The 25,963-nt window shown below is 64.8% G+C and overlaps 1 protein-coding gene across 1 annotated transcript; it reads left to right on the top strand.

The window, feature by feature from the left end:
• Positions 1–592: 592 nt before the first annotated feature.
• CEACAM16 (CEA cell adhesion molecule 16, tectorial membrane component) lies at positions 593–5,599 on the top strand. The gene is made up of 5 exons (XM_008251282.4): positions 593–629; positions 1,587–1,931; positions 2,240–2,515; positions 3,114–3,392; positions 5,147–5,599. The coding sequence occupies exons 1-5, from the start codon at positions 593–595 to the stop codon at positions 5,536–5,538; spliced, it is 1,329 nt and encodes a 442-aa protein (XP_008249504.4). The 3' UTR covers positions 5,539–5,599.
• The last annotated feature ends 20,364 nt before the right edge of the window (positions 5,600–25,963 follow it).

The following is a 25,963-nucleotide window of genomic DNA, read 5'->3' as shown; positions in this document are numbered from 1 at the left end:
ACAAAGATGAGGTCTCACAGAAGGGAGGAAGGACACACGGAGGTCTTGAGCTCCCGTGCAGGAAGCCGAGGGCTGGCAGAGCCCCCAGCAGAGGCCCCCGGGGCCGAGCTCCCCGAGTCCCAGCCCGGTGCCTCAGTTTCCCCGTCTGCCAGCACAGGACCGTTTGGCCGTCCACTGAGGGGACGGTCACGTGCAGGGTCGAGGCCGGGGAGTCGGCGGCCACCGCGTGCCAGCCCCGCCTCACCAGGGAGGCCATGGCAGCTGCGAACCGCTCGGAAACCTTCCGCTGCCCCCCCTCCCTCCTCCCCGGTGACCTGGTTCTTCCTCCGGTACCAAATCCGGGCCTTTGGCACAAAGAGGGTTAGGCAGCTGCCCCAGGAGGCCTGGCCAGGTCGTGGCCCCTGGCCCGCATGCGCCACACCCACCCCAGTGCCCAAAACAGGGCCCCAGGTCCTTGGTGACTCGATCCCCAGCTCCAAAGCACCGAACCCTCTCCGGTCCAGCGGCAGACGGAGCCAAGCCCCGACCAGGACGGGCTTCCGAGGACCGGGTCGCCAGCGCCACCGTCCCCGAGACCCGGCTGGGGCGAGAGATGGCGCCGACTGGGTGCGGTTGGCTGCTGCTCAGTGGTGAGGGACCAGGGTGCCCCCAGCACCTCGGACCCCCCGGGAGGGAGGGAAGGTGGGAGCCAGAACCCGCAGGGCTGCAGAGGGAGAGCAGCTCCGCTGTGCACAGGCACACGGTAATTCCCCAAGAGAAACGGCGGGCAGGGGGCTGCCACACACGGCCGGGGCCGGGGGCTTTCCAGGGCCAGGGCCCGCGCCGGGGGGCGGAAGAGGCTCTGGGATGCCTTCACCCGTGTGGCAGACGCTTTACCTGGCTCGGTCCCGACCCGCAGCTCTGCACCCCTGGAGATGGAGCTCCGGGCTGCTGCCTCCCCTTTCACAGCCTCAGTTTACCGAGCTGGGAAGTGGGCCCAAGCTGTCCCCAGCGCTTTCCCCACGAGGAGGGGACCTGCTCATGACCTCATGTCACAGACGAGGCTCCGAGAGGTGGCACCGCTGGCCAGGGGCACCCAGGCAGAAAGGGGCAGCGCCGACCGAGTGCCACAGCCGGGGCACCTCACGGCCCACCACCCTCTCCCTGCCTGCACCGTGCAGGGCCAGGCCAGGCCTCCACGGAGACCACACGCAAGCAAACCCCAGCAGCCCCGGCCGGCTCACGGGGCTCAGGGCTTGTCTGCTCCACCTAGGATGGCACCTGGGGGGAGCGTGTTTATCCCTGTCCCCGCCCCGCTTTCTGCCATCATCGGGCTCAGGGCAGCAGACGGTGAGCACTGGACAGGGAGTCTGGACCCAGGGCCGGGCCCTGACATCTCAGCTCGGGATCCGGGCTGTGTGAGGCAGCTTTGCTCTTGGTTTCACACCTCTGGGCCCAGCACATGAACCAAAGGTCCCAGCACTCACCACGCACCTGCTAGATCCTGGGCACCGCCCAGCAGGGCCAACCCCACAGCCCCTGGGAGGCGTGGGGGCGGGGGGCCAGGCCCGCCTCCCGTGACCCCTCCGCCGGCTCCTCTCCCTCAGCTGCGCTCCTGAACGCGAAGGCTGAGATCTCCATTACCCCCGAGCCTGCGCAGCCGGCCGAGGGCGACAACGTCACGCTGGCCGTGCAGGGGCTGGCGGGCGAGGTGCTGGCCTACAGCTGGTACGCGGGGCCCACGCTCAGCCTCACCTACCTGGTGGCCAGCTACATCGTGAGCACCGGTGACGAGACTCCCGGCCCTGCCCACACGGGGCGGGAAGCCGTGCGCCCCGACGGCAGCCTGGACATCCACAGCGTCCTGCCCGGCCACTCGGGCACCTACATCCTGCAGACACTCAACCGGCAGCTCCAGACAGAGGTGGGCTACGGACACTTGCAGGTCTATGGTGAGACACCCCCTACGCCTCCAGCGCCCACGCCCCTCCCCACCTTCCTCCCCCATCCCGCTTTTAAGCAAAATTCTTAAAAAAAAAAAAAAAAAAAAGTCCTAAATGACATCCCAAGGCCCACCTCCTCCAGGATGGCTTCCAGGATTAGTGCTGCCTCCTAACCCCATTCCTTGTCCCCCCCCCCACCATGGCTACTGCTACAACCGGCCATGCCATTGCCCAAAGTGGGGAGGGGGGCAGGAGGGCAGAGGATCCCCGAGCAGGGGGTGCCCCGCCCCCTCCCCCTCTGCCTCTCGCCCCCACAGAGATCCTGGCCCAGCCCACGGTGCAGGCCAACAACACAGAGCTGGTGGAGCGGAGAGACACCCTGCGCCTGGCGTGCAGCAGCCCCAGCCCGGCCGAGGTGCGCTGGTTCTTCAACGGCGAGGCCCTGCCCATCGCCCTGCGGCTCAGCCTGTCCCCCGATGGCCGGGTGCTGAGCCGGCAGGGCGTGCGCAGGGAGGAGGCGGGAACCTACCAGTGTGAGGTGTGGAACCCGGTCAGCATCAGCCGGAGCGAGCCCATCAAGCTGACCGTGTACTGTGAGTGCTCCGGGCCCAGCGGCTGCGGACACCGAGGCCGGGGGCAGGAGGAGGAGGCCCAGGGAGGGCTGGCAGGGGTCGGGAACCGGCGGGGAGGGGCCCCTCTCCTATCGGACTCCCAAGCCCACACTGACACTGAATCATCCATCATTAGGAGGGAGGACCGGGGACTGGCAGGTCCACAAGGGAACGTGGGAGGAGCCATAAAGTTAAAATCCTGGCCAGAGCATGCAGTGGTCCCCAGGGGCAGCAGGTGCACGGGGCGGGGTGCGTGCGGCACAAACAAGTCACTGAGGCAGGGCGGGGGCGGTGCCGCGGGAGCCCTTAGAGCACCTCAGGACCCCAGACCTCAGGACTCCAGCGCCCTGAACTCCCCGAGCAGACGGCCGGCCGGAAAAGGCCGGAAAAGCGATCGATGAGACTTTCGCTCTCTTTCCCTGGAGCCGGGCCCCGCCCCCACACCAGGGCCCAGGACCAATCAGGGGGCAAGTTGGGAGTCACGTGGGCCGGAGCTCTTTCCTCCCCTCCGTCCGGGGCCGCGCCCACCGCCCCCTCCCCCCACTGCCCCCGTGTCTCTCCCCTCCGCCCCCCCCCGCAGTCGGCCCGGAGCGCGTGGCCATCCTGCAGGACTCCACTGCCCGCACGGGCTGCACCATCAAGGTGGACTTCAACTCGTCTCTCACCTTGTGGTGTGTGTCCCGCTCCTGCCCCGAGCCCGAGTACGTGTGGGCCCTCAACGGGCGGGCCCTAAAGAACGGCCAGGACCACCTGAACATCAGCGGCATGTCGGCAGCCCAGGAGGGCACCTACACCTGCATCGCCAAGAACCCCAAGACCCTGCTGTCCGGCTCGGCCTCCGTGGTGGTCAAGCTCACCGGTGAGTCGGCCCCGCCCCCTGCCCGGAGACGGTGAGGCCGCCAAGTGCCCAAGACACAGGTGGATTCCCGGGTCCCCTGGCCCCTGTCTCCTGGCAAACAAACAGCCAATCAGAGGCTCTCTTCCCGGAGGGGTGACCCAGGGAGGGAGCGGGTCCGTGGCCCGGGGTGGGGAATGGCAGCGTGGGAAACCAGGGGCACCTCTGTTCTGCCTTTAGCTGCCGCCACACGGGGGCCTGACCCACCAGCCCCCGCCACACGGATGGCTGTGGGCCCAGCTGTCCAGGCGTCCAGGCAGGGCCACCACTGCCACTCTCGGGGAGATGGAAAAACACGGCTGGCAGCAGTGCCTCCTGGCCTCCATCTACAGCCAATGGCCAGGCCAGGGGCCGGGCGCTGGGTGGGGGGGCAGCGAGCACATTCTCCAGGACACTGGCGGGCAGCGGGCACATCCCCCAGGACACTGGCTCGTCCCCGGGGATACTGGCTCTGAACATTAGGGCTTGTTAATTCCACCTGAGTTCTTTTCCAAGCGGCCTCATCGCCTGGGGCTGGTCCTCCCCCCTCCTCCCTCCCCCCCACTCCCTCCTCCTGCTCCTTCCCCCCCCCCCCACAGTCACAGGCTGGTTCCCATACAAAGGGAATCAAAGCAGAAATGACAACCCCAGAGGTAAGTGCACCTGCTGCCCCAGCCTGCTCGGGGCCCGGGCAGGGGCCGGGGGTGGACCAGACCTGAGTCCTGCCCGTGCAGGTACGTGCCTCCTGGACTGTCGGCAAGCACGTGGCAGGTGCAGGGAGGGAGACAAAGGAAAAGACAGAGGCATGGCCCCCTGCTCCAGGGACACCCGCCCCTTCCTCACGGAGCTGCCAGTCAAAGAGAACAGGCAGTGACTTGTTGTCCGTGGAACAGGACAGCCACACCCCCAAGCAGCTTCCAGTCAGGTGGAGGAGGCACGGTCCATGCCGGGGATTTCCGTTCCGGTGGGGAGACGTGGTCTTGAGGAGACATGACTTTGTTTTCTGAGAATTCCTAGTCTGATGGGGGAGACGCGGTTCCCATCTCTGGGGTACTCCCAATCTGATGGAGGAGAATTTTCAGCCAGATGGGGCAGGCATGCCGGCTCACCTGCTGGGAGACCCAAGACTCAGCCCAACAATCTGGAACTTCCTAATCTGATGGAGGAGACAGCCCCCCTACAAATTATAGGGATTTCTAATCTGATGGAGGAGACAGCCCCCCTACAAATTATAGGGATTTCTAATCTGATGGAGGAGACCTGGCCTCCCCCTCTCCAGGCTGTTTTGGTCTGAGGGGGAGCTCCAGCCCCCACGTTCTGGGGGTCTCTCGATCTGATAGACGAGTCACACCATGAGAGACACAACTGCTGCCCACCTGAACACGGCCCCCACCTCTGGAATTCCCAATCTAATAGGGGAGACACGGCCCCTATACCTTGGAAATTTCCACTCTGATGGAGGAGACACGGCCCGACCCTCTAGGGTCTCCCAGTTTGATGGGAAAGGCGCCCCCCGGAAGCCTGGAAATTCCTAGTCTGATAGGGGAGACCCGGCTCCCCAGCGACACTGTCGGGACAAGGAAACCCCTCCGCCACCGAAGCCGCCCCCTTCCTCTGTCTCCTTCCCGGCGCCCCCCGCGGGGAGTGCCTGTCAGCTGGGGGAGGCACAGGGGAGTGGCCGGGGTGGGCAGGGACGCCAGGCCCAGTGCGGCCCAACTGAGCCCGCCCTCTCCCCACAGCGGCAGCTGTCACCATGATGATTGTGCCTGTGCCCGCCAAGCCGTCGGAGGGCCAGGACGTGACGCTCACCGTGCAGGGCTACCCCAGGGACCTGCTGGTCTATGCCTGGTACCGCGGGCCTGCCTCCGAGCCCAACCGGCTGCTGAGCCAGCTGCCATCCGGGAACTGGATCGCGGGCCCCGCACACACGGGCCGCGAGGTGGGCTTCGCCAACTGCTCGCTGCTGGTGCAGAAGCTGAATGTCACGGACGCCGGCCGCTACACGCTCAAGACGGTGACGCTGCAGGGCAAGACCGACACCCTGGAGGTGGAGCTGCAGGTGGCCCGTGAGTGCGGGCGGGCGGGCCTCCCCCGGCGGACTGAAGGAGGCTGCCTTGTCTCCTCCGTCTGACTTAAGGGTCCTCAAGTGGGGCTCCTGCCTCCTCTGTCAGGCTGATGACCCAGGCCAGGGGTCAACAGGCCTCCTCCATCAGACCGAGGGCTACGGAAGACCTTGTGCCTTCTACACACAAAGGGGCACTATGCGGAGTTTCAAAACAGGGCCCAGTCTGAGGGTGGGGCCCAGAACCCAGGCGGTCCTGGGGAAACGGGCTCATGACGGGTATCCGCCTCCCCGTCAGACTCGGGGATCCCGGACGACGGGAGCCGTGTCTCCTCCTCACTCTCCGTGAGTGGGGACAGATTCCCCCACCAGACGGTGACGTTTCTCTAACTGAAGAAAGGATGGTTCCATTAGGATGGAAACTTCAAGATGAGAGCGTATGTCTCCTCCATCAGACTGGGGGCTCCCAGGGTCAGGGACCAGGTCTCCTCCATCAGACTGGGGGCTCCCAGGGTCAGGGCCCAGGTCTCCATCAGACTGGGGGCTCCCAGGGTCAGGGACCAGGTCTCCTCCATCAGACTGGAGGCTTCCAGGGTCAGGGATCAGGTCTCCTCCATCAGACTGGGACCCCCAGAGTCAGGGACCAGGTCTCCTCCATCAGACGGGGGGCTCCCAGGGTCAGGGCCTAGGTCTCCTCCATCAGACTGGAGGCTTCCAGAGTCAGGGACCAGGTCTCCTCCATCAGACTGGGGGCTCCCAGGGTCAGGGACCAGGTCTCCTCCATCAGACTGGGACCCCCAGACTCAGGGCCCAGGTCTCCTCCATCAGACTGGGGGCTCCCAGAGTCAGGGACCAGGTCTCCTCCATCAGACTGGGGGCTCCCAAACTCAGGGACCAGGTCTCCTCCATCAGACTGGGAGCTCCCAGACTCAGGGACCAGGTCTCCTCCATCAGATGGGGCTCCCAGGGTCAGGGACCAGGTCTCCTCCATCAGACTGGGGGCTCCCAGAGTCAGGGACCAGGTCTCCTCCATCAGACTGGGGGCTCCCAGGGTCAGGAACCAGGTCTCCTCCATCAGACTGGGGGCTCCCAGGGTCAGGGACCAGGTCTCCTCCATCAGACTGGGGGCTCCCAGAGTCAGGGACCAGGTCTCCTCCATCAGACTGGGGGTTCCCAGGGTCAGGGACCAGGTCTCCTCCATCAGACTGGGGGCTCCCAGGGTCAGGGACCAGGTCTCCTCCATCAGACTGGGGGCTCCCAGGGTCAGGGCCCAGGTCTCCATCAGACTGGGGGCTCCCAGGGTCAGGGACCAGGTCTCCTCCATCAGACTGGAGGCTTCCAGGGTCAGGGATCAGGTCTCCTCCATCAGACTGGGACCCCCAGAGTCAGGGACCAGGTCTCCTCCATCAGACGGGGGGCTCCCAGGGTCAGGGCCTAGGTCTCCTCCATCAGACTGGAGGCTTCCAGAGTCAGGGACCAGGTCTCCTCCATCAGACTGGGGGCTCCCAGGGTCAGGGACCAGGTCTCCTCCATCAGACTGGGACCCCCAGACTCAGGGCCCAGGTCTCCTCCATCAGACTGGGGGCTCCCAGAGTCAGGGACCAGGTCTCCTCCATCAGACTGGGGGCTCCCAAACTCAGGGACCAGGTCTCCTCCATCAGACTGGGAGCTCCCAGACTCAGGGACCAGGTCTCCTCCATCAGATGGGGCTCCCAGGGTCAGGGACCAGGTCTCCTCCATCAGACTGGGGGCTCCCAGAGTCAGGGACCAGGTCTCCTCCATCAGACTGGGGGCTCCCAGGGTCAGGAACCAGGTCTCCTCCATCAGACTGGGGGCTCCCAGGGTCAGGGACCAGGTCTCCTCCATCAGACTGGGGGCTCCCAGAGTCAGGGACCAGGTCTCCTCCATCAGACTGGGGGTTCCCAGGGTCAGGGACCAGGTCTCCTCCATCAGACTGGGGGCTCCCAGGGTCAGGGACCAGGTCTCCTCCATCAGACTGGGGGCTCCCAGGGTCAGGGACCAGGTCTCCTCCATCAGATGGGGCTCCCAGGGTCAGGGCCGAGGTCTCCTCCATCAGACTGGGGGCTCCCAGACTCAGGGACCAGGTTTCCTCCATCAGACTGGGGGCTCCCAGGGTCAGGGACCAGGTCTCCTCCATCAGATGGGGCTCCCAGGGTCAGGGCCTAGGTCTCCTCCATCAGACTGGGGGCTCCCAGACTCAGGGACCAGGTCTCCTCCATCAGACTGGGGGCTCCCAGATGTTGGGGACCGTGTCTCCCCACCAGACTGGGAGCTCCCAGATGTAGGGAGCAATTTCCCTTCATTAGATTGGGAATTGCCAAATGTTGAAGACCAGGTCTCCTCCATCAGACTGGGGGCTCCCAGAGTCAGGGACCAGGTCTCCTCCATCAGACTGGGGGCTCCCAGGGTCAGGAACCAGGTCTCCTCCATCAGACTGGGCATCCGCAGAGGTCTGGCCTCTCAGGGCCAGGTCTCACCCTTTAGGCCAGGAGCTCTGAGACAGGGGGAACCATTCTGAGTCTTCCTCCCCTGTCAGACTGGGCGCTCTCCGAATCCCGGTCCCTGAGTCAGAGACGGTGCCTCCCCCCTCAGACTGGAGGTCTCCAGGAGCAGGAAGGCGGCCGCCCCGGCCTCGCCCCTGCCCACGGTCCGGGCCTCGCCTTTCACGCTGTGTCTCTTCCCGCAGTCAGCCTCCCTCGCTCCCTCGAGGACCGACGCCACCTTCCCGGACCCAACCCCGGCGCAGGCTGAGCGTGGGGCCCGGGGCCCAGGGAGGGCCGCGGGCTCGGGGGGGCCAGGGCCGCCCGCTCACTGACCACCTCCTTCGTCCCCCCGCCCCATGCCCTCACAGCCCTGGCTTAGCCGCAAGGCCTTGGAGCCGTCGGGAGAGAAGAGCCACCCACGTCCGCCCCCGGAGCCGCCCCCAGACCACTCCTGCGCCTGCCCTAGAGTTCAAGTGCGCAGGCCATAAAGGTCCCCATGAACGCACGCGTGTGTCGGCCTCTCCTTCCACCTCCGCCCGCTCCACCATGCCCCCCAGGCTACAGATGAGGGTCCCTCTCGCTGGGGCTCCAGGCTGGGTGCTGGGGTGCATGGGCCTCTCCCCACGCCCTGTCTCCCCCCCTCCCTGGGGACTTAGTGGGAGAGGGGGTCTGAGCCACAGACCTGGGCCAGCCAGGACGCCCCGCAGGGAGAGCCCCCCGCCCCCGCCCCGTGCTGGTCATGACAGGCGTGGCAGAGTCGTGGCTTGGGCAGCCATGGAAGGGCTTTCTGGGAGGGGCCGAATGGACTTGGGACAGTGGGTGGTGACACCTCTTGGGAACGGGCTCTGGAACCCGGCGTGGACTCCATGTTGCCTCAGCTCGCCCCTTAGCAGAACGGTGCAGACTGGGGGGGCGGGGGGACCGGATTCCCTCCAAACCATTCGGAAAAGGCTCAGAGCCCCGTCTCCGATCCCAGTTGGCACAGCCGGCCCATGCAGATGGCAGCCCACATGCTGCAGCTCCCCTCCCCCCAAGACCTCCTTGATCAGCATCCCCTAATTTACGTTATGGATGCCATTAAAATGCAAGCTGCCAGCCAGAACCCAAGGACAAACCCAGGGCACCCAGGGGACGCAGCCCAAGCCGCACTCGGAGGGGAACGATGGCTCGGGTGCTCCGGGAGCAATGAGAGAGAGAAAGGAAGCCGAGCGGGCCGTGCCCTCGACAACCCACGGGAAGTCCATAGAACACGAGAGCGGGGAGTGAAGGCGACAAAACACAAGTACGCGGGCGTGCACGCGTGTCCGCGACACAGATCCCAGTCCTGGCTCTGGGCTGTGGCCCCAGACCCCGTCACTGAACACATCTGGGGAGTGAACCAGCAAGGGGAGGCGCTCTCCCCCTCTCCCTCCCTCCCTTCCTCCCTCCCTCTCTCCCTCTCCCTCCCTCCCTCCCTCCCTCTCCCTTTCTCTCTCTCCCTCTCCCTCCCTCCCTCTCTCTCTCCCTCTCCCTTTCTCTCTCTCCCTCTCCCTCCCTCCCTCTCTCTCTCCCTCTCTCCCTTCCTCTCTCTCTCCCTCTCCCCCTCCCTCCCTCCCTCTCTCTCCCCCTCCCTCTCCCTCTCCCTCTATCTCTCTCTCCCTCCCTCCCTCTCTCTCTCTCCCTCCCTCTCTCTCCCCCCTCCCTCTCTGCCTCTCCCTCTCTCTCCCTCTCTCCCTCTCTCCCTTCCTCTCTCTCTCCCTCTCCCCCTCCCTCCCTCCCTCTCTCTCCCCCTCCCTCTCCCTCTCCCTCTATCTCTCTCTCCCTCCCTCCCTCTCTCTCTCTCCCTCCCTCTCTCTCCCCCCTCCCTCTCTGCCTCTCCCTCTCTCTCCCTCTCTCCCTCTCTCCCTTCCTCTCTCTCTCCCTCTCCCTCTCTCCTTCTCTCTCTCTACCTCCCTCCCTCTCTCTCCCTCCCTCCCTCCCTCCCTCCCTCTCTCTCTCTCTCTCCCTCTCTCTCCCCCCCCCACCTCTCTCTCTCCTGTCAACATTTAAAAGAAATGGGTGAGATGTAAAACAAGATGCCAACTCAGGAAAATCCAAGTTGAGAGGCCAATGCAACTAATTTCTTACGAGTGTGATGGAGGAAGAAACCAAGCCACATAAATACGCAACACAGATAGCAGAGGGAGGGAGGGAGGGAGGGAGGGTTAAGGACCGACAGGATAAGGGAAATGGGTCGGGTTGAAGCTGAGCGGCCCGTGAAGACTGATGAGGGCACTTCCAATGGTTGGTGGAAAACGGAATCAAAACTTCTTCTGGTGCCCAAAATGCTGGGAAATCCGCGAGCCTTCCCCGTCAGCGGCCTGCAGAAGATCCGCCGGGGCTTGGGCTTCAACATTTTGCCCCGAGGTAGCCTCTCGTGGATGCCACGTCCACGCCCTCTGTGCAGCAGCCCCTGCTGTGGCAAGAGCTGAGTGTCCCCCTGGCAGCCACCCCCCCACATCCCAGGCAGAGTTTCCCCCCCAGAAGCTGAGAATGTCGGGTCCCCGCTTTCCCAGACTCCCTTGCAGCTACAAGTGGTCACGTGACCAATGTGAGCCAATGAAGGCATGGGGCAGCCTCGGGTGCTGCCCACCCACTCCGCCCCTAAATCAGGGGTCTCCAGCATGGGGCCCCCAGGTGTTCCTGCAAGGAGGCAGAGATGACCTCGCGGGAGACCCGGATGGAGCTCCAGGCTCCTGGCTTCAGCCTGGCCCAGCCCTGGCCATTGTGGGCATTTGGGGAGCGAACCAGTGGATAGACCCCTCTCTCTGCTCCCGCCTTGCCTTTCAAGTGAATAGAAATGGGTAAATCTTTAAACAAAAAAGAGAAGCCAGCGTGGGTATGGTAGCTGACATGGATAAAGAGGCTTTCTTCCCTCATCCATAAAAACACCCTCAAGTCGACTGTCCGGAGCCAGCCTGCGGCTCCCGCAGGGCCGTGAGTGACACAGCCCCATCTTTCCGCTTCAGCAGTATCTTGAGCCTTCCTGTTTCTCAATCACCTCATGGTGCACGATGGCTGCTGGGGCTGCAGCTGCCTCATCTATATCCCAGCATGAGGTGGAAAGAAGGGGACAAAAGACCGAGACAGCCCCCATGCTGGTGCCCCTTTTCAGGAACTTCCCCCCCAAATCCCACACAACGCCCACTTACACCTGATCACCCATCTCTCGAGTCACCCAGGACCGGGGAGACCTGGAAGCGCAGTCTCCCGATGGCAGCAGGGTTCTGGCATGGAGGCAGGCGGGGGCTGGCAGGCTGGGCCGGGCCAGGCCTCGGAAGCCCCACAGCCCCAGCTGCACCGTGGGCCTTTCCCACCAGACCCCATGCTACCAGAGCCGCCATGCCAGCAGCAGGGGCCTGGGAAGACGGGATCTGAGGATCCCAACCCGGCTCCCGGGCGGCGGGGCTTCCTGCGCGTGACCTGTGCCGAAGGAGGCCAGCAGGTGGGGCGGGGGGAGCGGGCCGAGAGGCGGCAGCTCGGGTTTCTAGGTCGCATGGATCGCGTGTCCACAGGGCGTGGCAGCACAGGTGGCCCCTGGGCCCAGTCTCCGCCCACCTCCCCCCCCCCAGGGGGGGGCTCCTCTCTTCTCTCTCAGCCCAGAAAGAACAACCAGGGCCTGGGTCTCCTGGGAGAACTCCCGCCGGCGGCCTCAGCCCGGCCCAGGCCACTGGGGACATCGCCACCCTCGTCAAATAAATCAACACCACTTTGAAGCGCACTCGCCAGGCCCCCCGCCCCGCCTCTCCCGGGACGGGAGGGCCCCGGGCGCTGAATTTGTAACAGGGTCCGGGGATTCTGTCAGCTGGGAAGGTTACCCCAGTGGCGGTGGCGGCTCGCCCGGAGCTCCTCAGCCAGGACTGGGCCCAGAGAGGGGCAGGAGCCAGCCCGGGAGCACACAGCACGCCACAGACTGAGCCAAGCCTCAGCTCCCCTGTTCCCCCGCAAAGCCATAAGGCTAGAGCAGGTGGGGGGCGCCTCTGCCTCTCCCCCACCCGCCCGGTCAGGTAACTGCAGTGGGGGGGGGCAGGAGGGGCTGGCAGTGACCTTGAATTGAGCACACAATGGCCGGCCTCGCTGGCTGGCGCCCCGCCTAGAAGAGGAAGGAAGCTGGCCCTGTTTTGCTGCCTGGACTGGAACAACTTGGGATGGAAGGGGGCGGGGCTCCAGCACGGTGGGGGGATGAGGGCGGGGGAGGGGTGCCTGGCATCAGGTACCAAGGACAGGCCAAGCAGGTGGCGTCCAGGGAGGGCCCCAGCGCACTGCAGCCACGGGCAGGTGCTCCCCGGAGCCCCCCCCACCTCTGCCGGCAGGTGCCAGGTCGGCTCTGGGCGGGAAGCCACTCTCTGGGGGCCGTGTCCAGAGTCTGGAGCCCGGCCGGCCGAGGGCCTCCCACCCCTGCCCCCACTTCAACTCCTCTCCTCCCTCACTGCGCCGGCCTCCAACCCCACTCCCCTCCTGTGGCCTTGGCAGTGGCCACACCCTCTCTGCCAGGAATGCAGCACCCCCAGGGCCCTCCGTGCTGGGGGGGAGGCTACTCACCTGTCACCTCCCCAGAAGGCTCCTGGAACTGCCAGAGTTGTTTCGTCCTGCCCCTCACTGTGTGTTGCTCGCTCTCTCTCCCCCTCTCCCTATCTCTCCCCCTTCCCTCCCTCAATCTCTCTCTCCCCCCCCCCAGTCTCTCTCTCCCTCTCTTCTCTCCCTCTCTCTCTCCCTCTGCCCCTCTCCGTCCTGCACTTCTCCCTTCGCTTGCCCACGCCAACTTCTGCAGAGGCAGGACTCCGGCTCTCCGGCTCCCTGTGACGCTCCCATGCTCAGCACACAGTAGTCAGTGCCTGGCACACAGTAGGTGCTCAGCTAGCAGCAGACACCTGCCCCAGCGGGTGACAGGACGCACGGCAGAGCCACTGCAGGAGGGGACTGCAAAGCTCCTGGAAAATGAAATGGCTGCAAAAATAAATAAATAAAGCTTGAATCTATGCCTCGCTTTTTTCTCTTAGTGATTGTCTGTTATTTATTTTCACCTACTTGAAACAATGAGAGCACCGGCCAGAGCGGGGAGGGAGGGGTCTTCCATCTGCTGCTTCACTCCCCAAGTGGCTGCAACAGCCGGGGCCGGGAGATGTGCGCGGGTGGCGGGACCACAGTGCTTGGTAGTCACCCGCTGCTTTCCCAGGTGCATCAGCAGGGAGCTGGATGGGAAGTGGAGCAGCCGGGACTTGTTCATTTTATTTGGAAGGCGGAGAGGGGAGAGGGGAGAGGGGAGCGGGGAGGGAGGGGTCTTCCATCCGCTGGTTCACTCCCCAAGTGGCCACAACAGCTGGAGCAGTGCTGACCTGAAGCCAGGAGCTTCTTCCAGGTCTCCCACGTGGGTGCAGGGGCCCAAGCACTTGGGCCATCCTCCACTGCTTTCCCAGGCCACAGCAGAGAGCTGGATCGGAAGTGGAGCAGCCGGGACTCGAACCGGCGCCCATATGGGATGCTGGCACTGCAGGCGGCAGCTTTACCCACAGCGCCGGCCCCAAGAAAGCTGGGAAATGCGAGACCCGCAGCGCAGGTAAACCCTGCGGACCGCGAAGCCCCGGCTTCACAGAGCAGGGGAGATCCCCGCAGCGGGCCCACACCCAGGCTGTCCCCCGCACTGTGCTCCAGCGAGAGACACAGGGCCCAGCCTGTGACCTCCTGCGACCTGAAGGGCCCCGTATCCGCTGGGGGCGCGGGGGGTGGGGGGCAGTGTGGGAGCCCAGGCTGGCCAGCCGCCGGCGCTTAATAAAAGCCTTAACGGGAATGAATGAACGCACTCAACCCTGAGGTGTGTGTGTCCCGCGCAGGCTCCTGTCCCCCTGGCCGCGGCGTCTCTCCAAGCGCGCGCGCGCGCGGGGGACCCAGCGCGGCCGGGCAGGTGCAGTCCCGGCTGCCCCGCTCCCGATCCAGCGCCCCGCGGGCGCACCCGGGAAAGCGGCGGGAGGACAGCCCTCGTGCGCCCCTCGTGGGAGCCCCGATGGAGCTGGGGCTCCCGGGACTGCTTTCTCAATCTCTCGGGGTCGTCCCAGTTGGGGTGCGTGGGCCGTGCGCTCTCCCCCGCGGCAGCGGACCCTGCCCGAGTCACGTTGGTGTCCACCAGGGGTCAGGCCCGGGCCCCCTGGGGACAGGCTGGTGGGGAGGGCGGGCAGCCGCGGGCGGGGGTGGGGGACGCAGGTCGGCCGGGCGGGCAGCGAGCTGGCTCCTTAAGCCCAGGGCAGCAGCCTGGCCCGGCGCCCGCAGCCCGCGGGCACGGGTGGGGGAAGCGGGCAGCCGGCTGCGGGCTGTGGTTTCTCCACCCGTCTCGTGGGGCCTCATCCTCTGGCCAGCTTCCCCCCGGGCGCGGAGCAGCCGCCTGGCGCGGGTCCCTCCCGTCATCCGTTTTACGATCGGCAGGCCGGCCTGGTTTTCCCCTAACCGAGCCCAGGCACCTCTTCCCCCGCTTGCCGGGCCCGGACCCTCCCACCACGGGAAGCCCCGAGCCAGGGCCCTCCCAGATGTCCCGGCAGGACGGGGCCTCGCGCCCGTCCACCTGGGTCACCCTCGGTCGCCAGCCGCTGTGTCCTCCCGCGTTTCTGACGGCTCCCACTTTCCCCCGGGACACTCGGTGGCTGGGGTGGGACCCTGAACCCGGGCCCCCCGGGAAGGCTCTGGGGGCGGGCATTCGGCACGGCAGTCAGAGCACCGGGTTCGAGTCCCAGCAGGTGGTGGCTCGAGGACATGGGTCCCCACGTGGGGGACTCGGGTGGCGTTCCCAGCTCCTGGCTTCTGGGAGCATTCGGGGAATGAACCTGCAGATAGGAGACCCCTCTCCCTCTTTCTCTAACTTAAAACTAATTATAATAATAATAATAATAGAAAAAAGCTCAGAGAAGGCACAGGGCAAACAGAGCCAGCCCTGCCCTCCCAGGTCCAGCGGGGAGGCAGACCCCGCCCACAGAGCCATGGCCAGCAGTGGTCAGGGCCCAGAGGGGTTTGTGCAGGAGCTGCAGGAGCTCACAGGGACACCGGAGACAGCCTGTGGTGGTGCAGTCTGGGAGGACTGCCTGGAGGAAGGGCCAAATGGGAGAGAAGTGCTGCACCTCTAACAGTTCGTACAAAGTGGAATGAGATGATAAACTCGGTGCAAAAAAAAAAAAATTGAAATCCACTCCAAGGTTTTTCAAAATTTGCATTTCCCGTGGACTTGCTGAAGACCATGCATCTGTGCAAAGGCCCTGGGGTTAACAGGGAGCCCGAGGGCTTCTGCACACCACCGTGCTCCTCCCCCCGCCCTGATCAAACTGTTCCCAGGCCGCCCTGGCAAACTCTTCAACCTGGCATTCATTCATTCCCTGCAGTGCACAGTGTCAGGCCCCGCGGGGACGCGCGGCGACCGGGCAGTGCCCACAACAGCGTCCCTGGGGGAGACCTACTCCACCACCTGGAGGGGGAGAGAGGCCAGTGGGGGGGGAGGCGCGGGGAAAGGGGCCCCACGCAGGGGAACAGCCTGGGCGGAGGCCCCGAGCGTGAGGCCCTTGAAGGGGTAGCCCAGCAGGGACCTCGCCGCCCGGGGCCGCCGAGGAGCCGGGGGCAGGTGGGCCTGCGATTCAGAAAGACCCCCGCGCTGGAGGCAAGACCCAAGTTCACGGCTCCCGGGGCCAGGCTGGGATCTGGTCACCGGAGAGAGGACCAAGGAGCCCCTCCAGGGTTTGCTCCCAGTGACCGCTAGGTGGCGCCAGTGTCCCACCAGCCAGGCCGCCTGTCCCCAGCAGGGGTCGGGCCGGAGCCCAGCCAGGCGCCCCCCCCCCACCCGGGGGGGGGGGGCCCAGCGGGCAGAGCTGCAGCGGGCATGGACTCTCGCCCTGGAGAGCCTCTGCCTCCCCCATCAGACTAGCAGGTTCTCCCACCCCCGCCCCCAGTGTATGGGACTCTCCTTTCCCATGATGCATTCGGAAGCTTGTCCACCCCCCCAGAAGGCAGGGTGTCTTTCCCTCTCCCCAGCCTCCCTCCTCGGACTAGAACCACATCGTGCCACAGCTCCCCGCCTCCCCCGACAGACTGGAAATCCAGGCTGGGTCCTGGCTCTCGCTCCCTGGGGCTTCTTTTCCATTCAGCTCTGGACTTGATGCCTCCCAGTCAGACTCGGAGACTTCCCTCCCCCGGCCGGCCGGCTGCGGCGCCCCGCTCCCTCCCCCCACTCCCTCCCCGCCCCGGCCCCAGCCCCCTCCCCTGCCCCTGCCCTGGGTAACTCCCCTGGCACGGCCAGGAGGGGAATTTCGCCCGCCGGCCTCTGCACTGCTTTCCTGCCCTTGCTGGCGCCACGGGCCTGGGGCTCGAGAGGGCCGGGGAGGGAGGGGAGGAGGCCCCGCCCCGTCCCGGACTCCTGCAGGGGGGAGGCTGCAGGTTAGGACCGGGCAGGGCACGTCCTGTCCTCCCAAGGCAGCTGGGCTGTGTGTTCCAAGCTCCTTTCCTGGCTCATGGCCAACTCCAGCCTCAGTTTCCCCAGCTGTAAGGCCGAGGGGGTGCTCTGGACTCGGGGCTGGAGAGCGCCTGGGTCTCCCCAGCTGGGAGTGGGGGCACCGCATGGACAGGAAGCCCTCGGGCCTGGCCCAGGGCGGCACCCACGGCCCCAGCTCCCCCCTCCCCAGCAAACCCTCTCAGTCCCCACTCCTAACCCCGACCCCGCCCACGGTCCAAGCAATCTGTCCAGAATCGGCGAGGCCCCTGTTCAGCACCTGCCGTGGCTCCCCAGTGCTGCGGCACAGTCGCCGGCCTGGGAGGAGCGGGTGGCCTGGCCGGTGCTGCCTGCCTCCCCCACTCCCTCAGCTCTCAGCGCAGACATCACCACCTCCAGGAAGCCTTCCTGGATTCCCCCAGACAAGGCCCCATGCGCTTGCTCCTCCCCTGCCTGGTTCCCTGTCACAGACACGAGTAAAGGTGAACTCAGAGGTCACCAGGCTGTGTGTTCAGGGAGGGCAGGACCTGGGCTACCCTGGTCACCTCCTTGGCCCCGGTGCCCTGACATTGGACGCTCCACGTGCAGAAGCTCTCTCGAGTCAGCTGCAGCTTCCTGTCCCGAAGCCCCCAGGCCTGGGCCCCCACCACCACCCCGTGGCCTCCTCCCGGGGTGCCCGGCCTCGCCCACCAGGCTCTGCCCCCTCCCACGGGGAGCCGGAAGCAGCCTGTTAACAGAACCAGGTCACCGGTTGCCCCTCTTCCAGGCCAGCTCTCTGCTGTGGCCAGGGAGGGCAGTGGAGGATGGCCCAAGTGCTTGGGCCCTGCACCCCATGGGAGACCAGGAGAAGCACCTGGCTCCTGGCTCCTGCCATCGGATCAGCGCGGTGCGCCGGCCGCAGCGCGCCGGCCGCGGCGGCCATTGGAGGGTGAACCAACGGCAAAGGAAGACCTTTCTCTCTGTCTCTCTCTCTCACTGTCCACTCTGCCTGTCAATAAATAAATAAATAAATAAAAATAAATAATAAAAAAAAAGAGCTGAGACTCTACGAGAGTCTGGATTCCACGGCGGAACTGGCACCCGCATGCCACGCCCCAGCGCCTGGGGCTGAGCCCCTGCTCCGCTCTGACCCCAGCTTCCTGCTGTGTGCGCCCTGTGAGCTGGCGGCTCCAGGACGTGGGTCCTCGCGCCCCACCGGGGAGACCGCACTGAGCTCCCGGGTTTGGCCTGGCTGTTGTGGGCATTTGGGGAGTGAACCAGCGGCTGGGAGATCTCGCTCTCTCTCCCTCGCTAATAACTAATATAAAATCATTTTTATTTTAAAGTAAAAAATAGGAGCGAGAAAGTGCCTATCCAGGGGCCGGCGCTGTGGCACAGTGGGTTAATGCCCTGGCCTGCAGGGCCAGCACCCCATATGGGTGCCGGTTCGAGTCCCGGCTGCTCCACTTCCGATCCAGCTCTCTGCTGTGGCCTGGGAAAGCAGTGGAGGATGGCCCAGGTCCTTGGGCCACTGCACCCGCGTGGGAGACCTGGAAGAAGCTCCTGGCTCCTGGCTTCAGTCTCTCCCAGCCCTGGTGGTTGCGGCCATCTGGAGAGTGAACCAGGGATGTAGGTCTCTCTCTCCCTCCCTCCCCTCCTCTCCCCCTCGTCACTGTGTCTGTACCACAATGCCTTTCAAATAAGTAACTGAATCATTGAGAAGTGATTGCCCAGCCCCTGCCCAGCCCCATTCCTTCTCCTGGGTCTCCTCCGCGTAGCCCCCGCCCAACGCGGGAAGGGGGCGGTGCCAGCGCCAGGACCAAGTCCTCATTCTTGTTCGGGCCCGCGCGGTGTGAAAGGCGCTCGGGGGCGCGTGGGCGCTGCCCCCGCCCCAGCCCCCGCTCGGGGCCTCAGAGCCTCTCCACCACGCAGCGACCCCCCACCACCACCCGCAACGCAAACCCGAGCCGCCGCTTCCGAAAAGCCTTCGACCCGCACCCCCCCCCCCCGGGTGTTTCAGCGGGAAGTGAAATCGGAGAAACCGGTGCACGCAGGCCCTAACCGCCAGCACCTGGCGTCCCTGCCACGGAAGGAATAGGATGCAGCCATGAAAAGGGATGGGCACCCCCCCCCCCGCCTCGGGGCCGTGCTGGTCCCTGTGTAAGACAATTGCCAGATCTTTCTTCTCATTTTATTTGAGAGACAGAGAGATCGCTACCCAGTGGTTCGCTCCCCCCACCCCCGCATTGGCCATGTGGGAAGGGGAGAGGAGGGGAGGGGGAGGGGAGCCCGTGGGGGTGGGGGCGTTCTGGTGCTGGCCGCCCGCTCCCAGGCACGAGCCAAAGCTGACAGACGCGCCCGCGGGAGAGTGGGTTTCGCTGCAGGCAAACATTCCTGATTGCTCAAGGCGACCTCCTGTGCGAGCCCAGACGTCATCCTGGAAAAGCTGAGATCCAGAGAGGAATGACCAGGGCAGGCGCTGGGGCGGCCGCACCCCAGGTCCGAGGGCCTGAGTTCAAGTCCCGGCTCTGCTTCTGAGTCCAGCTCCCTGCTGATGCGCACACTGGGAGGCAGCTGGCCATGGCTCTGGTTCACTCCCCAGATGGCCGCAACAGCCAGAGCTGCGCTGATCCGAAGCCAGGAGCCAGGAGCTTCCTCCTGGTCTCCCATGGGGTGCAGGGCCCCAAGGACCTGGGCCATCCTCCACTGCCTTCCCGGGCCACAGCAGAGAGCTGGATCTGGATCAGAAGTGGAGCAGCTGGGATTTGAACTGGTGCCCATATGGGATGCCGGCATGCATTCCCTATGGTTGGTCTTTAAAATCTTAGCCCCTCTTCCCACTCCCCACCCCATGACTGGCTGTGTGATCTCAGATGAACCTCTTTACCTCTCTGTGCCTCAGGTGAGGAGGAGGGAGAGGGAGGAGGGAAGGTCTCAGGTCTCTGCTGCTTGGGGCAGATGTAGCTCCAGGCTCACAGACCAGCCTGTCCCCAGACACTGACATCCCAGAATGCTTGGGGCTGCCATCCAGGAGCCCAGAGGGATCTCCTGACCCACGCTGGCAAGAGCAATCAGGGAGGGCTTCCCGGAGGAAAGGTTGAGGCCGGCTTTGTTGAGTGAACATGCTCAAGTGACCCCAGTTTGGATCTCAGAGGGAAAGAACTATTTCTGAGGTCAAAGCGGTGTGCGCAGGCAGGAGCGAGGGGGCAGGGCCCGGCGGGTGCCGGAGATAAGGCCCGAGGGAGGGAGGGAGGGAGGGAGGTGGTGCCTGGTGCTGGGCCTGGGGGCCAGGAGCCTGGACTTTCTCCTGCAGACACAGGGCAGGAGGGGCTTCGGTGGGATCCGTCTGTGGGTGCAGGGGGCCAGGAGGGCGGGGCCTCCCGCGAGAGCGTGCGGGGGAGGGGACGCGGGCTGGGTGTCTCCCGCTGAGCCCCGAGGCCCTGGCCGGTGGAGTTCCCTGGTTCCCCGAGGCTCCAGAGAGTGGGGCTCGGCCGGCTGGGGGGCGTTTTTGTCGCTGGTTCATTCCCAGAATGCTTTGATTCCGGGCTCGGTCATCCAGTGAATTCCCAAGGCGCCAGTGCATGACCTTGAATCCCCAAGGTCATCCAGTGAATTCCCAAGGCGCCAGTGCATGACCTTGAATCCCCAAGGTCATCCAGTGAATTCCCAAGGCGCCAGTGCATGACCTTGAATCCCCAAGGTCACCCAGCGAATTCCCAAGGCGCCAGTGCATGACCTTGAATCCCCAAGGTCATCCAGTGAATTCCCAAGGCACCAGTGCATGACCTTGAATCCCCAAGGTCATCCAGTGAATTCCCAAGTCTGGCAGGCCCCACCCCCTCCCCCAGGGCTGCGCATAAACACCACCCCACCCCCCCACACCGCGGGCGCTGGCGCAGTGGCTAAGACCCCTCTGGGCCACGGGCATCCCATCCTGTAAGCTCTGGGTTCAAGTGCTGCTCCGGCCCCTGCCTCCAGCTTCGCACCCAGGTGCTCAGGCCCCTGCACCCACCTGGGCGACCCAGATGGAGCACCCAGTTTCATCCTGGCCCATGAGTTAGGCTCTCTGATCCTCACTGTACAATTGAGGAAACTGAGGCAGACGACGTCTGGAATCCTAGAATTCTTTGCACCCTAGGGTGCTGGGGTTCTGGAATTCCTTGTGCCTCAGAATCTCGGGTTCAAGTGAGCGATGGATAAAAGAAAGGTCCTGGGGTCGGCGCTGTGGCGCAGCGGGTAAAGCCGCCACCTGCAGTGCTGGCATCCCATATGGGCGCCGGTTTGAGTCCCAGCTGCTCCACTTCCGATCCAGCTCCCTGCTGTGGCTCGGGAAAGCAGTGGAAGATGGCCCAAATGCTTGGGCCCCTGCACCCACGTGGGAGACCTGGAAGAAGCTCCTGGCTCCTGGCTTCGGATCGGCCCAGCTCTGGCCATTGCAGCCAACTGGGCAGTGAAGCAGTGGATGGAAGACTCTCTCTCTCTCTGACTATACCTCTCTCTGTAACTCTTTCAAATAAATATTTAAAAAAAAAAAAAAGGTGCTCTATTGCATTATGAATCCCAGAAATGCAAATGAGCACCACCTGAGCACCCCACACACACCCGCGATGACTCACGCCAAGGTCTGGTGGATCCAGAGCCGGCAGGAAGACGAGACGCCAGACCTCACGGAGACGCCGGCCATGGGAGCGAAAACACACCAGTGCGCAGCAGGGCTGTCAGGCCACGTCCCCCTGCAGGACACCCGACCACCCCACAGGTCCACTCTTGGACAACGTGGAACAAACTCACACTCTGGGCACCGGGAGAGGAACTGCCACTGCCCATAGGCCCATGGCCGGAGAACAGATTAACAAACGACAATTTATCTTCTCTCTCTCTCTCTCTCTCTCTCTCTCTGTCTCTTTTTAAGATTTATTTATTTATTTGAAAGTCAGAATTACACACAGAGAGGAGAGACAGAGAGAGAGAGAGAGAGAGAGAGAGAGGTCTTCTATCCGCTGGTTCACTCTCCAGTTGGCCGCAACAGGTGGAGCTGCGCCAATCAGAAGCCAGGAGCCAAGAGCTTCCTCCGGGTCTCCCATGCAGGTGCAGGGGCCCAAGCACTTGGGCCATCTTCCGCTGCTTTCCCAGGCCACAGCAGAGAGCTGGATCAGAAGAGGAGCAGCTGGGACTCGAACCGGCGCCCCTATGGGATGCCAGCGCTGCAGGCCAGGGCGTTAACCTGCTGCACCACAGCGCCGGCCCCTCTCTTTTTGTTTTACAACTGTTTCGTTGTGCGTTCCCTCTCTCTGTCTCTTTTTTTCTGACATCAACTGTGGTATATCCATGCAAGGGAATAGTATGCAGCAATGAAAACTGAACTGGTTCCAGCAGCTGCATGAAGAGAGAGACCCTCACGGACGCAAAGCTGTTGCTAAGGAACCAGAAGCGAGAGGTTGCACCAAAAGTTTCCCTTCGAGGAAAATTCAAAACTCTCAGCGGCAGACATGTATTCACGAGTCACACAGGGAAACGCAGTCAGTGCCAGGTTGCTGAGGGTCGTATTTATTTATTCGAGAGCCAGAGACAGATCTCGCATCCCCCGGTTCACTCTCCAAATGCCCCCCACAGCCGGCCAGGGCTGGATCAGGCCAGTGCTGGGAGCCAGGAGCTCCATCCGGGTCTCCACGAGGGCAGCCGGGGCCGGGAGCTTCTTGGGCTATCGCCTGCTGCCCCCCGGGCGCGGAAGCAGGAAGCCGGGTCGGAAGTGCCCGGGCTCAGGCACTCCCGCGCGCGATGCGGGTCCTGCAGCCCTGGAGCCTGCTCCCAATCCCGTGATTCCGAGCTCTTCGGACACCCAGGCTGTGCTGAGATCCGGCCTGGCGGCGCAGGGGGGCGGGGGGGTAGTGGTGGTGGTCGGGGGGGGGGGGGGAAGCCACAAGAAGAGAATTTGGGATCTGAAACATCGACCAAACTTGATTTTCCCAGAAGTGAGCCAACATGCTGTGACTCCGCGACCACAGGGGACTGAAGCGACAAGCTCAGGGCAGGGGACGTGCAAGGAGCGGCCCCCGACCAGCCACAGCCGCCCTGCTCCATCCGAACCCCGTGCGAGGTGGCCTGGCCGGAGACGGCCGCCCAGGCTCCGCTCCCCTGCTCTGGGCCACCTGACCCTGTGACACCCCCACGCGGCCCCCAGCGCCGAGAGGTGGCCCCAGCCGGGCTGTCGGCTGGGGACAGGGGAGACGAGTTCGCGGTGGCCGTGGCTCGAATGAGGAAGGGCCTGGTGACCTCAGCTCTCCCAGGAGCCCGAGGGACTTTCGCGTCTGTATTTTTAGGGCCGGGCGGCTGAAGAGGAGGCTGTGGCCTTGGCCGGGGGAGGCTGTGACCTCCGGGACGAGGCAGCCGTTTCAGGAAAGGTACTGTCCCTTCCTCCAGGATACACTCCAGGCTTCCCCCCGAGGCAGGGAGCTCCCAGATCCACAGGGGAGGCTGCCCCCACGCGGGGGAGGGGCGGAGGCTGATGGCTCAAGAAGTAGGCTCTAATCTGATGGAGGAGGCAGGTGCCAGTCCCTCCTGGGGAACTCGCAGGTTCTGGTCTGAACCCGGCCGTGCTCCTAGTCTGATGCAGGCGTCAAACTCCACAACTCAGCAGTGTCTAGTCTGATGGCAGAGGCAGGTCCCCATCCACCCTCAGGGAGTGTTAGTAGGATGGTGGAGGCAGGCCCACTGTCTTCAGGAAGCTCTGGTCTAGCCTGAGAGTCATCCGAATGCCCCCGGGGGAGGGAAGTGCCCCTATCAACTGAAAACCACCATGCTAGACAGATGAGGGAGGCGTCATTCTCCCCATCTCCGGGGGACTCTGAGTCTTGTGGGAGGGAAGCTAGCACCTCTCACGCAGGGGGAGCTCCTAGTCTGATAGGAGAGGCATCGCCCACTTTTTCAGAGAAGATTTATTTTATTTATTTGAAAGGCAGAGACCTTTCCGCTTGGTCACTCCCCAAATGGCAACAACAGAACCAGGCAGAACCAGGAGCCAGGAGCTTCCTCCAGGTCTCCCACGTGGGCGCAGGGGCCCAAGCACCTGGGCCATCTTCCACTGCTTTCCCAGGCCATAGCAGAGAGCTGGACTGGAAGAGGAGCAGCCGGGACTCGAACCAGCGCCCACATGGGATGCGGCGGCTTAACCCACTGTGCCACCGCTTCTAGCAACATCTGATCTACAGAGCCCTCGTGCTTGAAGAAGGAGAACTCCAGGAACTGCTGCCCCGTTGGGGGCCTCCGAGTCTGAGAGTGGAGGCCTTCCCCACCCCGGGGGAGCACCAGGGTGCCCAGCCTCCTGGCTCCTCTCCAGGAGCCCCCAGGTGAGGGGACTTCTGCAGGAGGACCCCTGACTCCCCAGCCTGGCGACTTCCCCTTACTCGGCAGCCCGAGCCCAGCCCAGGCCTGCCCTGCGGATCTGTCTCCTCTCACCTGGGCGCGGAGTGGCCCGAGCGTGCCAGGCCCCCGGGGGCTTTCCGCACTGGCCCCGCCAGCGCCCTGCCCATGGGAGGGGGAGCCCAGCCCCACCTGCCGCAGGAGGCTCGGAGGTCGCGGCCGCCAGACGCAGACAGCAAGGCAGACCCAGCCCCGTCTGCTCCAGGGCTCTGCACTCCGCACTGGGAGTGAGGACGGCGCCCGGAGCACCTGCGCCCCCGGCCTGGCTGCTGACTCAGCCATCGCGTGCCCTTGCTGACTCAGTGGGAAACTGAGGCCGGGGAAGAGAGCAGCTGAGTGCAGGGCACAGCTCAGCCCCCGGGGCGTCTGCAGCACCGGTGCCCCCCGTGGAGCCAGGATCCCGCGGGGCGGGGGGCTCAGGCCGCCCTGGAAGCCTGGCCCCTCCTCCTCTCCCAGTGCCCACCCCCCGGCCACTCCACACTGGCCCCCTGAGGCTGCACAGGGTGAGGCTGGCAGCTGGGCCACATGTCCTTTCTTTTTAATAAAAATGTTCACTTTATGCAAGACAGAGCTCTGCCATCGCTGGTTCACTCTCCAAATGCCCACCACGGCCAGGGCTGGGCCAGGCTGACGCCAGGAGCCAGGAGCTCCATCCGGGTCTCCCATGTGAGCGGCAGGGGCACACGCGCACGCGTGAGCCACCCCCTGCTGCCTCCCGGGGTACGCACGCACCAGCTGGCATCCCAAGAGGCGACTTCACCACGGGACCACCCTTTCTGGAAGGGAGTTCTGCACCTCTCACGGCTACCACTCGGCTACCACTCGGCGCTCCCTAGTAACAGGACTTCAAAGTCGCGTCTCCCACTGGCTGAATTCCTGCCATGTGCGCACCCCTCGCAATAACCCCATGAGGCCGCTGATGCCCCCATGTGGTACCTGAGGCCTCCAGGACCCAGAGAGGGTCAGCCACTTGCCCAGGGTCACACAGCAGTGAAGTGGCAGAGCTGGGGTTGCAGCGTCCCATTTGCAGATGGGGCCACAGAGGGCCAGGAAGACCCTGCCTGGCCCCGTCACCTCTCAGGCACCCGTCTGTCTTTCTGCCCCACACCCACCCACCCAGCCAGGCAGACTCGGCTCCCTGTCTGATGGGGGGGGGGCGGGGCACGAGGATGCCGTGTCCCAGCCCCGCCAGGAGAGGATGTCGCAACGTCTGAGTCAGCAGCCTGCAGGCAGTGCGGGAGAAAGGGGAAGAGTGAGTCTTGGCCCAGGCCCCACATGGGCTGATCCTGCTCCGTGCTGGGGTTCCAGCCCCTGCCAAGGCCCCAGGGCGGGGAGGAACCAGGAGGCCAGGCCATGCTCCAGGAAGCTCAGGAAGCTGGCCTACAGTCACCCCCCCCACACCACACCCCCACCCTGGGCAGGGGGAGAGCAGGAGGGGGGAGGGGAGAGGAGGGAAGGGGAGGGGGAAGAGGGAAGAGGTAGGTGGAGGGGAGGGGGGAGGGGGGAGGAGAGAGGAGGGGGGAGGGGGGAGGAAGGGGGAGGAGAGGGGAAGGAGAGAGGAGGGGGAAGAGGGGAGAAGTAGGTGGAGGGGAGGAGGAAAGGGAGAGGAGAGGAGGGAGAGGGGGAGGGGAGAGGAGGGAGAGGGGGGAGGGGAGGGGATGGAAGGGAGAGGGAGGGGGGAGGGGAGGGGGAGAGGAGGGGAGGGCTCGAGCCCTGGACTTGCAGCCCAGAGCCGGACTGCATGACCGTGACCGTGAGTGACCTCGGCCTCCGCCCTGGCCGGCCAGGCCCCACACCTGGGCGCTCCTCTGTCTGGGCGCGGAGCTCGCCTGCTCCTCCCCGGGCGCCGCTGGAGTCTGACCGCTCCCTGCCACTGTGGCGCACCTGCTCTCCGCCCGCACGAGCCCCAGGTGCCTGACTTTGCCCGCTCTGGGCCTCAGTGTCCCCACATAAGCCCAGGGGAGGGCAGGCCTGGGGCCCCGGGTCCGAGCCAGGCTGTGGGGGTGACAGAGCTTTGGCTTCCCCGGGGTGGGGTCTTCAGCTGTCTCCTCTGATGCGGAATGAGAATTTTAGCTGAATTCCCCGCGAGGGGTCAGAGGGTTCTGTGGGCCACCGT

Source organism: Oryctolagus cuniculus, chromosome 18 (genome assembly GCF_051225735.1).
Source record: "Oryctolagus cuniculus isolate XC-2025 breed Fujian yellow rabbit chromosome 18, ASM5122573v1, whole genome shotgun sequence".
NCBI classification, from domain to species: Eukaryota; Metazoa; Chordata; class Mammalia; order Lagomorpha; family Leporidae; genus Oryctolagus; species Oryctolagus cuniculus.
This window is presented reverse-complemented; position numbering and strand designations above follow the sequence as displayed.